Source organism: Oncorhynchus keta, chromosome 21 (genome assembly GCF_023373465.1).
Source record: "Oncorhynchus keta strain PuntledgeMale-10-30-2019 chromosome 21, Oket_V2, whole genome shotgun sequence".
NCBI lineage: Eukaryota > Metazoa > Chordata > Actinopteri > Salmoniformes > Salmonidae > Oncorhynchus > Oncorhynchus keta.
The window spans coordinates 32,050,809-32,066,359 of NC_068441.1; the positions used below are offsets into that span (position 1 = coordinate 32,050,809).

The window sequence follows — 15,551 nt, forward strand, 5'->3', positions numbered from 1 at the left end:
TACTGTTCTGGATGTACATGTTTGTTGGGATGAGGTTGTTCACTGGATGGTGACAGAAGTATCCCTGTTCACTGTAGACCTGTGTTCAAAAAGTACTTGAAAGCATTTGCTCGAGTCTGGCTGGAGTGACAGCTGGGTGGATTTTGCACTTGTGGGACTCTTCTATTGTGCCAGGTAAGCTAAATCAAATACTATTTGAATCCAGGTCTGGTTCTCTGTGCTGTTACCTTGTTCTGGTAGTGTATACTCTACCAGTTTAGTTCTGCCACCCATGGCTTTGACCAATCAGTCTGTTTTAATATCCCCACTGAATAGTGATGCTTTTCACACAGGGGATGGAGTAAAAATCCATTTAAAAAGGCCTGTTTATTTGTGTTATTTATTGGATAAGTAAGAGACAATGCTGTTTTTAGAAATATGCTCATATGATATGCAACACTGGTGATCGCCCATACATGCTATTCAATTCATCTGGTGGTTTTGGTTGTTTGTTTATCTCACCTGTTTTGGTAGTTAAATTTATAGGATGTTTTTATTGATTGATTGCTTAGATACTTACCTGTGTTGTTTTCTTGTATTGTTATGTTGGTCTGTTGCAAAGTGCCTTCCCAATACTGATTGTGCACAGCAGTAGATTTGAAATGCGAGATGAAAAAGGACCTATTTCTATAAATGGTCAATCATGCGCAGAGTGAATTGCAATGACACTTTTGTACACATAACATGCACACAAAGAAGATGTACATTTGTATATGTATGTTGGTATTTTATCATTGTACTTGTCAAGATTCTTCAACTTTAAACATTTTTAAGTTACATGTTTTATTAAACCTTTGGACATATTTCAATATAAGCATACTTTTCTATAGACGTCTGTTTTTGTACACTGTTTTTGAGTCTGTCATCTCTGTCTGATTGATACAGAGTTGGGGATGAAATAAATATGTATTTGAAATTGTTCCTGGGTGTGTTATTGTGCCATAGTTTTGGATGAGTTGACTTTGATTTACTTTTCATGACACATCAATGGTTCACTTATTTAGCCATGTCGCTGACTGGATTCAAGCTCTTCATGTGGCCACAAGTAGAAAATGAACGATGTTACTGTGCAGAATAGATTAGTGCAGAATAGAACATTGTAGCGTAAAGGCTACATTATTGATGAAACACAATAGAGTGTAATATACATCTATATTTTTACTCCCTTCCAGACAGTCAAACTGCACAGACATCTGCTACATACTGGTGGTGACATTCAGGTGTTGGAAAGGACAGACAGATATGCCATTCTTTCCCAGGAACATTGTTTTGTTTTCAGTGTCATGTCATTGGGGTTGATGTCATTGCAGGTTTCAACAAGTTAATAAATACCACACTGACATCAGAAATGGTATTGATCTAATAGGTTTACAGTCATGAAACAGAGGGCCCTAATCTAGTGTCTTGTTGTATAATCAATGATAACATACCATATTGAATCGACATGTTATATCAAGTAGTCCTTACCTAAACATATTTTTCACTTGAATTTCCAGACACAGATTAAGCAGAGCATGTATTTTTTTTAGTCCAGGACTAGGCTTCATCTGTTTCCAGGAAACTGGTCCATTGTTTAACAGCTTTGGGCTTTTAGAAAGAACTGTATAGTACATAAAAAAATATACACTACCATTCAAAAGTTTAGGGTCACTTAGAAATTTCACAGAACAGCGCAAACTGGCCCTAACGAGAATATAAAGAGTGGGGGGCCCCGGTACACAACTGAGCAAGAGGACAAGTACATTACATGTCTCGTTTGAGAAAGACACCTCACAAGTCCTCAACTGGTAGCTTCATTAAATAGCATCCGCAAAACACCAGTCTCAATGTCAACGGTGAAGAGGCAACTCCGGGATGCTGGCCTTCTAGGCAGAGTTTCTCTGTCCAGTGTCTGTTATTTTGCCCATTTTCAACTTTTCTTTTAATTGGCCAGTCTGAGATATGGCTTTTTCTTTGCTACTCTGCCTAGAAGGCCAGCCTCCCACTCCTCTTTCTAATATGGTTAGAGCCAGTTTGTGCTGTTCTGAGAAGGGAGTACACAGCGTTGGGCCAGAATTTCAGTTTCTTGGCAATTTCTCGCATGGAATAGTCTTCATTTCTCAGAACATGAATAGACTGACGAGTTTCAGAAGAAAGTTATTTGTTTCTGGCCATTTTGAGCCTGAAATTGAACCCACAAATGCTGATGCTCCAGATACTCAACTAGTCTAAAGGCCAGTTGTAATTGCTTCTTTAATCAGCACAACAGTTTTCAGCTGTGCTAACATAATTGCAAAAGGGTTTTCGAATGATCAATTAGCCTTTTAAAATGATAAACTTGGATTAGCTAACACAACGTGCCAATGGAACACAAGAGTGATGGGTTGCTGATAATGGGCCTCTGTATGCCAATGTAGATATTCCATTAAGAATCTGCCATTTTCAGCTACAAGTCATTTACAACATTAACATTGTATTTCTGATCAATTTGATGTTATTTTAATGGACAAAAAAAATGTTTTTCTTTCAAAAACAAGGACATTTCTAAGTGACCCCAAACTTTTGAACGGTAGTGTATACTGTATATACAAATGTTCTCAAAATGTTGTTTCCAAAACAAAGTCAGCCTTTTCGGTGTCTGTCCCCCTATTCTTGTAGTTGAGTTTGTTAAAGTCCTCCATGATCTCCACCATGCTCTTGCCTTTGGTCTCTGGGATGAAGTAGAGCATGAACGCTGAGCTGAACATGCAGTATGCCACAAAGACCAGGAAGCAGAACTGGCCTAGAGCATCCTACATGGGCACATGAATAATGTTAAAGATCAACAGATAACTCACTGACCAGACGGACAGTAGGATCTCAGAGATATAAAACCGTCAGGCAATGGTAGTCGTTCGGATCACTGATATTAAGTGTGTGTATGTTGACTTGGAGCAGTATCTTACCACTATGTAGGGGAAGAACATCCCGATGAGGAACAGACCTAGCCAGTTGACGGAGCCGCTGATGACGTAGGCGGACGGTCTCCAGGCCTGCAGGAAGAGATCTGCAGGGAGGGCCATGGACACCCCGGCTAGAAAGATACGAGTACTGTGACAACCAGCTCAGCCTGGCATTAGCTCACTCAATTCCAAATACTCCGAACTGGAATCGTACACACCAAAATGTGACATAATACAAAAGACATTTATAAGCATAAGAGTACTCACAAGGTCCTAGTCCATAAACACAGATGACAGAGAAGATGAGGGCGATGTTAACATAAGGGAACCATGAAAACAGGTCCTGTTGAGAGAGAAAGGACTATGTTAGTTCTCATGTCTGCTGACACAGAAACCCTAAGTGTTGGATTACCTTGATGGACAGCATAACAACAAGGATGGACATGATGACTCCCATCAACAGGTAGCCATAGCCCATCAGCATCTTCCTGCCCGCACGGTCTATCAACAGAGACTTGGATACAACAAGGACAGGAGGTCAATATGGCCACTAAAACAAATGTTATTGTATTGTTCAGTTACAGACAGTGATGTTATTCTCCACTATGACCTCCAGTATGTTATGGTACTCACACAGAGACTGATGGAGATGAGTTCTGTTGTTCCGATGCCAATGGACAGGTAGTGCATATTGTCCTCTGCTACTCCAGATTCACGGAATATGTCAAAAGCGTAGAAATAAATCTATAGAACAAATTCTGGGTCAATGTGGAGAAGATGAGATGAAAGGAGAATGACAAGATAATATAGAGAATGAGAGGGCTCCCACTTGCAACAGTTACAAGCATTTCTTCTGAAAAAGGAAGGGAATGGATCACCTCTTCACTTCTACGTAGAATGCAGAATAACCTCATCGGGGAAATACAACCTACTGACATTGAACTCGTGACTAAAGGTAGATTCAGTAATGTTGCAGTAAAGGTAGATAGAGTAAAAACAGACTCACTGCGTTAATACCACAAAACTGAACAAAGGCACAGGGGATGACCAGAGCCAGCACTTGCCACCTGACACAGCGAGAAGTCAGCACGTCCCACACTGTCTTAGACTTCTGGCCCTGCATGCTCTCCCTCTCCTTCTCCATGTCATCCATCTCCATCTTCAGGTCATCCTCCTGCCACAGCCACTGCAGGGCTATGACAACAACATACACACAAATCACGTTATTCAACAGCAACATCATATATACACACCTCTTCTCGCCATCTCTGATGTGTAACACGGATGTGTTATATTATATGTGTACTGTTATGTTGTACATTATGAAGTGTATTCTGTGTTTGATTATTGTATGGTTAAGATTTGATCCAGGGACATTCTTCCCCCAAAGCCAGCATAACAAATAAAATAAAAATGTCTCACATTATGCATACCTTTTTTTGAGCCCTCTGTGTCGCCTTTGTCGATGTACAGGTAGCGAGGTGCTTCTGGGAAAAAGAGCAGGGTCACAAACTGGATGATGGCAGGGAGGCCACCAAGGGCCATGAGCCAGGGCCACATGTCATCTGTACCCATCACCTCCCTACAGAGAGACAGGGAGGGAAAGGGAGAGATCAAGAGAGACAGAGACGGAGATGGGGGAGGGGGGGCAGAAAGACAGAGGGAGAGACTTGGTAAGAAATTATTAATTTCAATTTCATAGAGAGCTTTGCCATACACTTGTATGTTGTGCTCCAAAATTATTCAATTTCTGGTCATTTGTCAGGTGAGCTATTCAGAATATGTACTTCTGCCCATCCGGACCAGGACAGGGGAATCCAATGTATATGACTATGAGGCTGGTCCGAGGTTCAGTGTGGGTCAACTGGAACATTCAAATCAAATCACATTTTATTGGTCACAAACACGTGATTAGCAGATGTTATTGCAGGTGTAGCGAAATGCTTGTGTTTCTAGCTCCAACAGCGCAGTAATATCTAACAAGTAACATCTAACAATTTCACAATACACACAAATCTACTAAGTAAATTAATGGAATTAACAATATATAAATATATGGACTGGCAATGTCAGAGCGGCATAAACTAAGATACAGTAGAATAGAATTGAATAGAATACAGTATATACATATGAGATGAGTAATCTAAAATATGTAAACATTATTAAAGTGACTAGTAATCCATTATTAAAGTGGCCAGTGATTTCAAGTCTATGTATATAGGCAGCAGCCTCTATAATGTGCTAGTGATGGCTATTTAACAGTCTGAAGAACTTGAGATAGAAGCTGTTTTTCAGTCTCTCGGTCCCAGCTTTGATGCACCTGTACGAGCCTGATGCACCTGTACTGGATGATAGTGGGGTGAACAGGAAGTGGCTTGGGTGGTTGTTGTCCTTGATTATATTTTTGGCCTTCCTGTGACATCGGGTGCTGTAGGTGTCCTGGAGGGCAAGTAGTTTGTCCCTGGCGATGCATTGGGCAGACCGCACCACCCTCTGGAGAGCCCTACGGTTGCGGGCGGTGCAGTTGCCGTACCAGGAGGTGATATATAGCCCAACAGGATGTGCCTTCTTCACCACACTGTCTGTGTGGGTGGTCCAGTTCAGTTTGTCAGTGATGTGTACGCCGAGGAACTTGAAGCTTTCCACCTTCTCCACTGCTGTCCCGTCCATGTGGATAGGTGGGTGCTCCCCCTGCTGTTTCCTGAAGTCTACAACAATCTCCTTTGTTTTGTTGACGTTGAGGGAGAGGTTATTTTCCTGGCACCACAGTCCCAGAGCCCTCACCTCCTCCCTGTAGGCTGTCTCATCATTGTTGGTAATCAAGCCTACTACTGTTGTGTTGTCTGCAAACTTGATGATTGAGTTGGAGGCGTGCGTGGCCACACAGTCATGGGTGAATAGGGAGTACAGGAGGGGGATGAGCATGAAGGGGATTTCACTAAACAGTGTGAACTCTGGAAGGGTGGATGTAATCTATGTAACTGTGCTGTGACTGTGGGTTCTGAGGATGTGTGTTAAGGTGTTATGAACATTAACCAATGCAGCCTGGTCAACCATGCTGACCGCTGCACTGTGAGCACAACACAGAGGTCAGAATGCTTGACCAGGCTAGAACAACTAATAATTAAGAGGGTAAAGTAACCCGAGAACAAGGGTTAGGGGGTTAAGTAACAAGGGTACTGACTTGATGCCAACAATCTGTCCCATGACCTTCCCTAAGCCAATAAAGATGGAGCTAGTGAGGGTCAGGAATCCTCTCAGCTTCTTAGGTGAACTCTCGCCCAGGTACATCAGGTGCACACTCAGCCCCATGCCTGAGAGAGAGGACGAGAGAGAGGAGGGAGAGGTGTAAGGCAGGAGATATAGAGAAAGAGTGAAATAAAGAGAGAGAGAGAAAGAAAGAGAGAGGGGGGAGAGATGGAGGGAAGCGAGTTACAAGAGAAGTAAAAATTAAAATAATTCTGCAGGATGCTCCTATGTTCCCACATAGAGTAGACTATACACACAGAAAGGAAAATCAAAGCACAAAACACTTACCAACATTATATCCATAGAGAAATCTGCCCAGCAGGATCATCTCAAAGGACTTGGCCATGAAACTGAATACCATCAGTAGAGCGGCTACAAGGGCCACTATGTTGTTGAACAGCAGGGCTTTCTTCCTGCAAAACAGAAGAGTGAGTGAGTGAGTGAGTGAGTGAGTGAGTGAGTGAGTGAGTGAGTGAGTGAGTGAGTGAGTGTGGGTGTGTGCATGCATGGCCCTTAGTGTCTTACCGGCCGTAGGTGACAGGGAGACTGCCACTGTGGATAGCCCCGACCCATCCTCCTAGACTAAACACAGATACGATGAAAGACCAGATGAGCATGTTGGTGGAATCGTCTACTGGAACCTCATACCTCCCCAGCCAGGTCTGGTTCACAAAGCTCTGTATGTGCTACATGCAGACAGGGAGAGACAGAATGGATTTCATCTGTCCAGTTTAGTTAATGTCAGTGCAGATGGACGAAGCCACTATAGAGTATTGAGATGAACCCTGAGTTTTGGCAAGTAAGCTCACTTATAAATCAGGGTTGGGTGGATTACTTGAGAAATGTAATCAGTTACTGTTTATAGATTACATGACAATAATAGTAATTCGTAATGTAATTCATTGGATTACTCAAAATAAATAACATTATCTCATTTCTTTGGGATTACTTCCTTCATAAACCAGCATCTGCCTCTTCAGTTTATGCAGCAGACCGATCAATTTCCTCTAACTTTGTCCACCCAACTCCCCAGCATCTTTGGGTAAGTGCTGGCTCAGCTGCCTGCTGCCTCTTCTTGATAACATGGCATTACTGCTAAAAGGTCAGCTTCACTGTCAAATAGATTGTGGTCAGTAAAAGAGTAAACGGTCATTTGAATATCTTAGACACCCTTAACATAAAAGGCTGGTATGATAAAGACTCCAATAGACAGATGTAACAGATCCAAGAGAAAACAGATTATTTCATGAGTTGGATGACTTTTAAGTCTGTCGTTCTGAATTAAAGTGCTCCAAATTTCTTGTTGTTTTAGGTCAGTCCGTAGTCGGTGAAATTTAACGATGTGTCGTGAGTGTGTCATTTAACGATGAGTCCAACCGGCAGTACGGTACACAGAAGGTTACTCTGGACATGATGGCATGCCGGGCTCTTGTGTCAGCTCAGGACCCCGTATTTCATCTCACTCAGTCAGTGTTTACCTCAAACGTTTTGAATTTACCCCCCTATGAGTATACAATGTCATAACATAAAATAGTCTAGACTTTATTTTCTCTATCTTTATTATCATGAAATAGCCTACCCCAAAGATGTCATGAGTCATCTTACACTATGTAGAATTGCCCAAACATTTCTTTGGGCCCCCAAATGAAATAAAATGATGATTCTATATTTAACGTATCTCAATGAGCAGTAATTAAAGTATGCCCAAATGCAGGGACCTGTCAGCATTCTTGACGTCCACTTCTTCCAAGTTTTGCTGGTGCAACTACTTATTTAAATCTGATATGCCTAGTTGTCTTTGCAAAATAATGCATTGAGGCATTTTCCTGGACAGTGTTTATTTTAAGTCATAAAACTTTTGAAAAGGCTATATTGAAACGCCCTTTGCCTCAAGTATTTTGTTTTGTTTGTCCTTTTAGTACTTCAAACCAACATTCAAAGCATCCTGAATACTCCTGACTTGTGCTTTTATTTAATTTAAATTTAACTCTGGTCACAGGTCTCAGAATTGACCAATTAATAGCTGTTTTACAAAAAAATAAGCATGTGCTCATAGACCTTAGTGCCGCTTTTGACACCATCAATTACCACATTATTTTGGAGAGATTGGAAACCTTAGTTGGTCTACACAGACAAGTTCTTGCCAGTTTAGATCTCATCTGTCGGAAATATATCAGTTTGTCTCTGTGGATAGTTTGTCCTCTAACAAATAAATTGTACATGTCAGTGTTCCTCAAGGTTCTGTTTTAGGACCACTATTGTTTTCAGTAAATATATCTTGGTGATGTCATTTGAAAACACATTGTCAACTCACACAGCTGTACTTTTCGATGAAACATGGTGAAGCCCCAAAATTGCCTGGAAGTCTGTGTTTCAGACATAAGTAAGTGGATGGTGGCAAATGTTTTACTTTTAAACAGAGATGCCCGTTCTAGGTCCCAAGAAACCAAGAGATCAAGAGATCTGATCTGACAATTAGTCTTGACGGTTGTACAGTCGTCTCAAAAAAAACTGTGAATAACCTCAGTATTACTCTGGATCCTGGTCTCTCTTTTGACGAACATATCAAGAATATTTCAAGGACAGCTTTTTTCCATCTTCGTAACATTGCAAAAACTGGAAAATTATGAAGAAAAGCTAATCCATGCTTTTGTCCCTTCTAGACTAGACTACTGCAATGCTCGGATAAAACATTAAATACATTTCAGTTAATGCTAAATATGTCTGCTAGAATCTTGACTAGAACCCCAACATTTGATCGTATTACTCCAGTGTTATCCTCTCTACACTGGCTTACTGTTATGGCTTGGGGTGATGTCAAGGTTTTAGTGCTAACCTACAAAGCATTACATGGACTTGCTCCTAACTATCTCTCCGATTTGGTCCTGCCGTACATACTTACACGTACGCTACATTCACAAGACGCAGGCCTCCTTATTATCCCTAGAATTTATTAGCAAACAGCAGGAGGCTTAAGCTTTCTCATACAGAGATCAATTTTTATGGAATGGTCTGCCTATCCATGTGAAAGACACAGACTCGGTGTCGACATTTAAGTCTTTACTGAAGACTCATCTCTTCATTAGGTCCTATGATTGAGTGTAGCCTGGTCCAAGGGTGCTAAGGTGAACAGCAAGGCACTGGAATGATGAACCGTCATTACTGCTTCTGCCTGGCCGGCTCCCCTCTCTCCACTGGGATTCTCTGCCTCTGACCCTATTAAGGAGGCTGAGTCACTGGCTTACTAGTGCCCTTTACATGCCGTCCCTAGGAGGGGTGCGTCATGTCATGCCAGGCTTTTTTGCACTATACTCGACTTGAGTGATCTGCCTGTATGGTCTTACACCCCTCGGGCTCGTGCAGTGGAGGAGATTGTCGTGGGCTATAGTCAGCCTCGTCTCAGGTTAGTAAGTTAGTGGTCTGTTGATATCCCTCTAGTGGTGTGGGGGCTGTGCTTTGGCAAAGTGGGTGGGGTTATATCATGCCTGGTTGGTCCTGTCCGGGGGTGTCGTTGGACGGGGCCACAGTGTCCCCCGATCCCCCCGTCTCAGCCTCCAGTATCTATGCTGCAATAGTCTATGTGCCGGGGGGCTAGGGTCAGTCTGTTATATCTGGTGTAATTCTCCTGTCTTATCTGGTGTCCTGTGTGAATCTAAGTATGCTCCCTCTAATTCTCTTTCTCCCTCCCCTCCCCTCCCCTCCCGGAGGATGTGAGCCCTAGGACCATGCCTCAGGACTACCTGGCCTGATGACTCCTGGCTGTCCCCAGTCCACCTGGTCGTGCTTCTGCTCCAGTTTCAACTGTTCTGCCTGAGGCTATGAAAACCTGACCTGTTCAGTGGATGTGCAACCTTGTCCCAGACCTGCTGTTTTAGACTCCCTCTCTGTCTTGATCCCTTTCACTCTCTTTCTCTCTATTTCTCTCTCTTTCTCTCTCTTTCTCTCTCTACAGCACCTGCTGATGTGACATCTGAATGCTCGGCTATGAAAAGCCAAATGACATTTACTCCTGATTATTATTTGACCCTGCTGGTCATCTATGACTATTTGAACATTCTGAAGAACAATCTGGCCTTAATGGCAATGTACTCTTATAATCTTCACCCGGAACAGCCAGAAGAGGACTGGCCACCCATCAGAGCCCAATTCCTCTCCAGGTTTCTTCCTATGTTCCTGCCTTTCTAGGGAGTTTTTCCTATCCACTGTGCTTCTACATCTGCATTGCTTGCTGTTTGAGGTTTTAGGCTGGGATTCTCTGTAAGCACTGGGTGACCTCTGCTGATGTAAAAGGGCTTTATAAATACATTTCATTGATTGATTTGATTGATGTTTGGGGCAAATCTGACACAACACATCAATGAGTACAACTCTTCATATTGGTGGTTGCTGCATCATGTTATGGGTATGCTTGTCATCTGCAAGGAGTAGGGTGTTTTTTTATGATAAAAATAATGGAATAGAGCTAAGAACAGACAAAATCCTAGAGGAAAACCTGGTTCAGTCTACTTTCCAACAGACACTGGGAGACAAATTTACCTTTCAGCAGGACAATAACCTAAACCATGAAGCAAAATATACACTGGAGTTTCTTACCAAGACAACATTGAATGTTCCTGGGTGGCCTAGTTACAGTTTAGACTTAAATCGGTTTGAAAATCTATAGCAAGACTTGAAAATGTCTGTCTAGCAATGATCAACAACAAACTTTACAGAGCTTGAAGAATTAAAACAAATAAAATTAGCAAATATGGCACAATCTAGATGTGCAAAGCTCTTACAGACTTACCCAGAAAGACTCACAGCTGTAATTACTGCCAAAAGTGATTCTAACATGCACTGACTCAGGGGGTTGAATACTTATCTAATCAAGATAAATTAGAGTTTTATTTTTCATATTCTTTTACTTTGACATTACAGAGTTTTTTGTGTAGATCATCGAAAAAACGTTGTGACACAACAAAATGTGGAAAAAGTATAATTTACCTCGTACCTCTGCACATCGACTCGGTACTGGTACCCCGTGTACTCTCTCTTAGCCGAGATATCGCTACTCATTGTGTATTTATTATTAATTTTATCATTACATGTTATTACTTCTCAATTTAATTTTCTTCTTCTCATTGTTGGGAATGGCCCATAACATTTCACTGTGAATGACGTAAATATACATTTTCACAAAGTTTACTGCTTCAGTCTCTTTAGATATTTTTGTCAGATGTTACTATGGAATACTGAAGTATAATTACAAGCATTTCATAAGTGTCAAATACTTTTATTGACAATTACATGAAGTTGATGCAAAGAGTCAATATTTGCAGTGTTGACCCTTCTTTTTCAAGACCTCTGCAATCCGCCCTGACATGCTGTCAATTAACTTCTGAGCCACATCCTGACTGATGGCAGCCCATTCTTGCATAATCAATGCTTGGAGTTTATCAGAATTTGTGGGTTTTTGTTTGTCCATCCGCCTCTTGAGGATTGAACACAAGTTCTCAATGGGATTAAGGTCTGGGGACTTTCCTGGCCAAAATATCAATGTTTTGTTCCCCGAGCCACTTAGTTATCACTTGTCGTGGAAGATTTAGAATTTGTTGGTAACATATGTAAGATGTTTTATATCCATCAAATGTGTGTAAGTTACTTCTCATCAGAATGGTATTTTTGTATAATACTGTGGCGGGGTTGCAGTTATCTGTTCTATGTCCAGACTAAGTTGCATGGGCCGCAGAGAGGGGAGAGGTCAAAGTGTCATCATGTGTAAACATATCTTTTACTCCCTACCTTTTTCTAGTGGGGAAAGTAGGGTGGCATTGTCTGGAATCATTCTCATGCTCCCTTTTATCTTAACCTATAGCCTCACTCTCCTCTCCGTGAGCTTGTCCAGGATTGGTTGTATTTAGAATTGGTTGCATCTAAATGACAATTTGATATATGCCTGTTGATATGGAGGATTGGTTTATGGTTCTGGGGTTTGAGTAAGGAGACAAAGCTGAACGATTTATTATGTCTATGCTGTCTGACTATGTGTGTTCTTTGCTATTAAAGGATCTCAGTTGCATTGTAAGGGGGCTCTCAGAGAATTCACTGAAAGACACTGAATTACCTGAGAGTCACAGGATTGTGATAGAGCTCATATAATTACAGATGGACTTTGATAACTAACTCTGACTTGTGTGTGTGGTTTGCTCCCATGATTTGGTAAATAGCGGAAATTTCCACGACACACTTTTGCCTTATGGCAAGGTGCTCCATCATGCTGGAAAAGGCATTGTTCATCACCAAACTGTTCCTGGATGGTTGGGAGAAGTTGCTCTCGGAGGATGTGTTGGTACCATTCTTTATTCATGGCTGTGTTCTTAGGCAAAATTATGAGTGAGCCCACTCCCTTGACTGAGAAGCAACCCCACACATGAATGGTCTCAGGATGCTTTACTGTTGGCATGACTAAGGACTGATGGTAGTGCTCACCTTGTCTTCTCCGGCCAAGCTTTTTTCCGGATGCCCCAATCAATCGGAAAGGGGATTCATCAGAGAAAATGACTTTACCCCAGTCCTCAGCAGTCCAATCCCTGTACCTTTTGCAGAATATCAGTTAGACCCTGATGTTATTCCTGGAGAGAAGTGGCTTCTTTGCTGCCCTTCTTGACACCAGAACAGCCTCCAAAAGTATTCGCCTCACTGAGCGTGCAGATGCACTCACACCTGCCTGCTGCCATTCCTGAGCAAGCTCTGTACTGTTGATGCCCCGATCCTGCAGCTGAATCAACTTTAGGAGATGATCCTGGCGCTTGCTGGACTTTCTTGGGCACCCTAAAGCCTTCTTCACAACAATTGAACCGCTCTCCTTGATGCCCTTGATGGTCTGATAAATGGTTGATTGAGGTGCAATCTTACTGGCAGCAATATCCTTGCCTGTGAAACCCGTTTTGTGCAAAGCAACGATGACGGCACGTGTTTCCTTGCAGGTAACAATGGTTGACAGAGGATGAACAATGATTCCAAGCACCACCCTCATTTTGAAGCTTCCAGTCTGTTATTCGAACTAAATCAGCATGACAGAGTGATCTCCAGCCTTGTCCTCCTCAACACTCACATCTGTGTTAACGAGAGAATCACTGACATGATGTCAGCTGGTCCTTTTGTGGCAGGGCTGAAATGCAGTGGAAATGTTTTTTGGCGATTCAGATCATCTGCATGGCAAAGAGGGACTTTGCAATTAATTGCAATTCATCTGATCACTCTTCATAACATTCTGGAGTATATGCAAATTGCCATCATACAAACTGAGGCAGCAGACTATGTGAAAATTAATATTTGTGTCATTCTCAGAACTTTTGGCCACAACTGTACATAGTCATTGAACTCTGGTCACTTTAATGTTTACATACTGTTTAATCCACTATATGTATATACTGTAAACTCTTAGAAAGAAGCGGAAATATCCCTTTTAGGTTCTAGATAGCACCTTTTTTTCTGAGAGTGTAGTCACCTCTTATCCTGTATAACTACTGCTGTATATACCGTTTCTATGCATGTACTGTCCATACTGTATAGAGATATATAAGACACACCATACTATGGACTCTGACATTGCTCGTTCTGATATTTCTTAATTTGACCTTTTTAATTTTGGACTTTTTAAAATTAATTGCGTATTGTTTTGTTTTTCTAGGTATTATTACTACACTGCCAGAGCTAGGAACACAAGCATTTAGCTGCACCTGCGATAACATCTGCAAATCTGTGTACGCGACCAATAAACTTTGGTTTGATTTGACCCTGCTTATGATGTCTAAAGCAACATGGTATACTTCAAATACTCCAACAACAGTCCTGTAGCCTCAACCACACCATGTTTCTTTCTGTCTGCTCACATGATATGACAATACACAGTCGGGTCTGTATAAATTGGATTGGAGAAAAAGCTGCTGCTGATGAACTGTTGATCACAGTGCTATCCATTAGGATTAGGTCACTCCCTCCTCTGGCTGGGAAGTGATACGATATCTCCCTGTTCTCCTGGGAAACTGGACACTGTTTACTCTCTCACACTTTGTATGCACCCTGCTGTTTGCACCTTTTCATACACACTCAATTGAAAATTTGCAATACTGTAATACTGTAGTGTAATTGTGACCTATCAATGTAATAACAATAATAATAATAGCATTTTCTTACTTTAAAGCAAATTTGTGCTCCTATAGGTTTTTCTTTGTGATATCTTTACAGGCTCAGTCACATGCCAACAGGCAAGGAAGTATCAATCTTAAATCAGATTACGTCTTCACTTTTATCCCTCAATGCTATTCCTCATTATCAAGTTTATATTCAACTCCTTAGAGCTGACCATCAGACAGCTTTCTTACCTCTGCTGGAGAAGACATGATGGAAACTTGCATCCCATATTGAAATGATCCCCCAATTCCCAATACCAACGTCAACAGGTAAAGCCTCCAGTACTGCATCTAGAATATAAACAAGGATGTCTTACAGTAATTAAGAATTCTAAACTGAGTTATGTCTCAATGAAACAAAGAGCAATATTACAGACATGATACAAGTTTGATAGATTACAGTCAACAGTCAAATAAAGTGTGCAAAGTTGTTTAACTCAACAATTGTGTTTACATTTTGTTTGTAATTGTAGGATGTCTCTCAGTATAAACAACATAGGAGTAGAAATGGCAGAGTGCAGAGTCTCTTTTTTTAAACTATTTATTGAATAATTTCAGTATGAGCCTCATCATCAATTATATGAGTGATGTGTTGTCTTACCAGATCATTGAGTGCTTTTCCCATCTTTCCATCTGAGGCTCACCTGGATGCTGTCTGGAACAGCAGAACAGGTGGACAGTTGGTTGATCGCCTGCTGCTGCTGAGGGAGATGGAGGGACACAGACACCAAGGAGCATTTATCCCCACCGATACCACAGTCCTGTCCCCGAAACTGTTATTAATCACATCGTCTGGGTTGTAGTGGAAGAAAACCTTGTTGGAGAGGAGGAGAGAAAGAGAGGGATGAGGGGGGGGATTAGGGTTAGGGTTAGGGATCACTGAACAGTGAGAGGAACAGGACTGAACCAGGAACATCTTACTGGTCCAAACTGGATCTCACCAGATTCCTTCCCAAGGATAACAAGCCCTGGCCTTGTGACTCCATCCTGTTTGTTTTTACTCCGGTTTGGTATTAGGTTTAATATTCACAAGAGATGGATGGTTAGGAAGGTGTCTTGATAAAACAGGAATAACTTACTTATTGTTCCGTGAGTCACTGACTGAACACATCAATGTGGAAGCTGAACAGGACAGGTGCTGCCCAGTTCCAGTTTAACATTGAGCACT

The 15,551-nt window shown here is 41.7% G+C and overlaps 1 protein-coding gene across 2 annotated transcripts; it reads right to left on the minus strand.

The window, feature by feature from the left end:
• Positions 1 to 296: 296 nt before the first annotated feature.
• On the minus strand, positions 297 to 15,176 carry LOC118399794 (solute carrier family 2, facilitated glucose transporter member 11-like). 2 transcript variants are annotated; one of them, XM_035796034.2, is made up of 12 exons: positions 14,985 to 15,176; positions 14,576 to 14,674; positions 6,735 to 6,895; positions 6,498 to 6,622; positions 6,145 to 6,274; positions 4,394 to 4,542; positions 3,967 to 4,154; positions 3,594 to 3,704; positions 3,373 to 3,474; positions 3,228 to 3,303; positions 2,964 to 3,091; positions 297 to 2,810 (listed from the first exon to the last, which is right to left on the minus strand). In XM_035796034.2, exons 1-12 carry the CDS (start codon positions 15,006 to 15,008, stop codon positions 2,616 to 2,618), a joined length of 1,488 nt encoding a protein of 495 aa, XP_035651927.1. In that variant the 5' UTR covers positions 15,009 to 15,176; the 3' UTR covers positions 297 to 2,615. The 2 variants fall into 2 exon arrangements, with proteins under 2 accessions (XP_035651927.1, XP_035651928.1); XM_035796035.2 differs by having other exon boundaries at positions 6,735 to 6,791; positions 14,985 to 15,175.
• Positions 15,177 to 15,551: the final 375 nt, after the last annotated feature.

Bases quoted from the DNA above. Each gene is read 5' to 3' on its own strand.
- LOC118399794 (XM_035796034.2), bottom strand. From the start codon at position 15,008: ATGGGAAAAGCACTCAATGATCTG. The intron at 6,275-6,497 runs GTAAGTGTTTTG...CCTCTCTCTCAG, and splicing joins TCTCTATGGATATAATGTTG to GCATGGGGCTGAGTGTGCAC. The intron at 3,705-3,966 runs GTGAGTCTGTTT...TTTGTTCTATAG, and splicing joins AGTTTTGTGGTATTAACGCA to ATTTATTTCTACGCTTTTGA.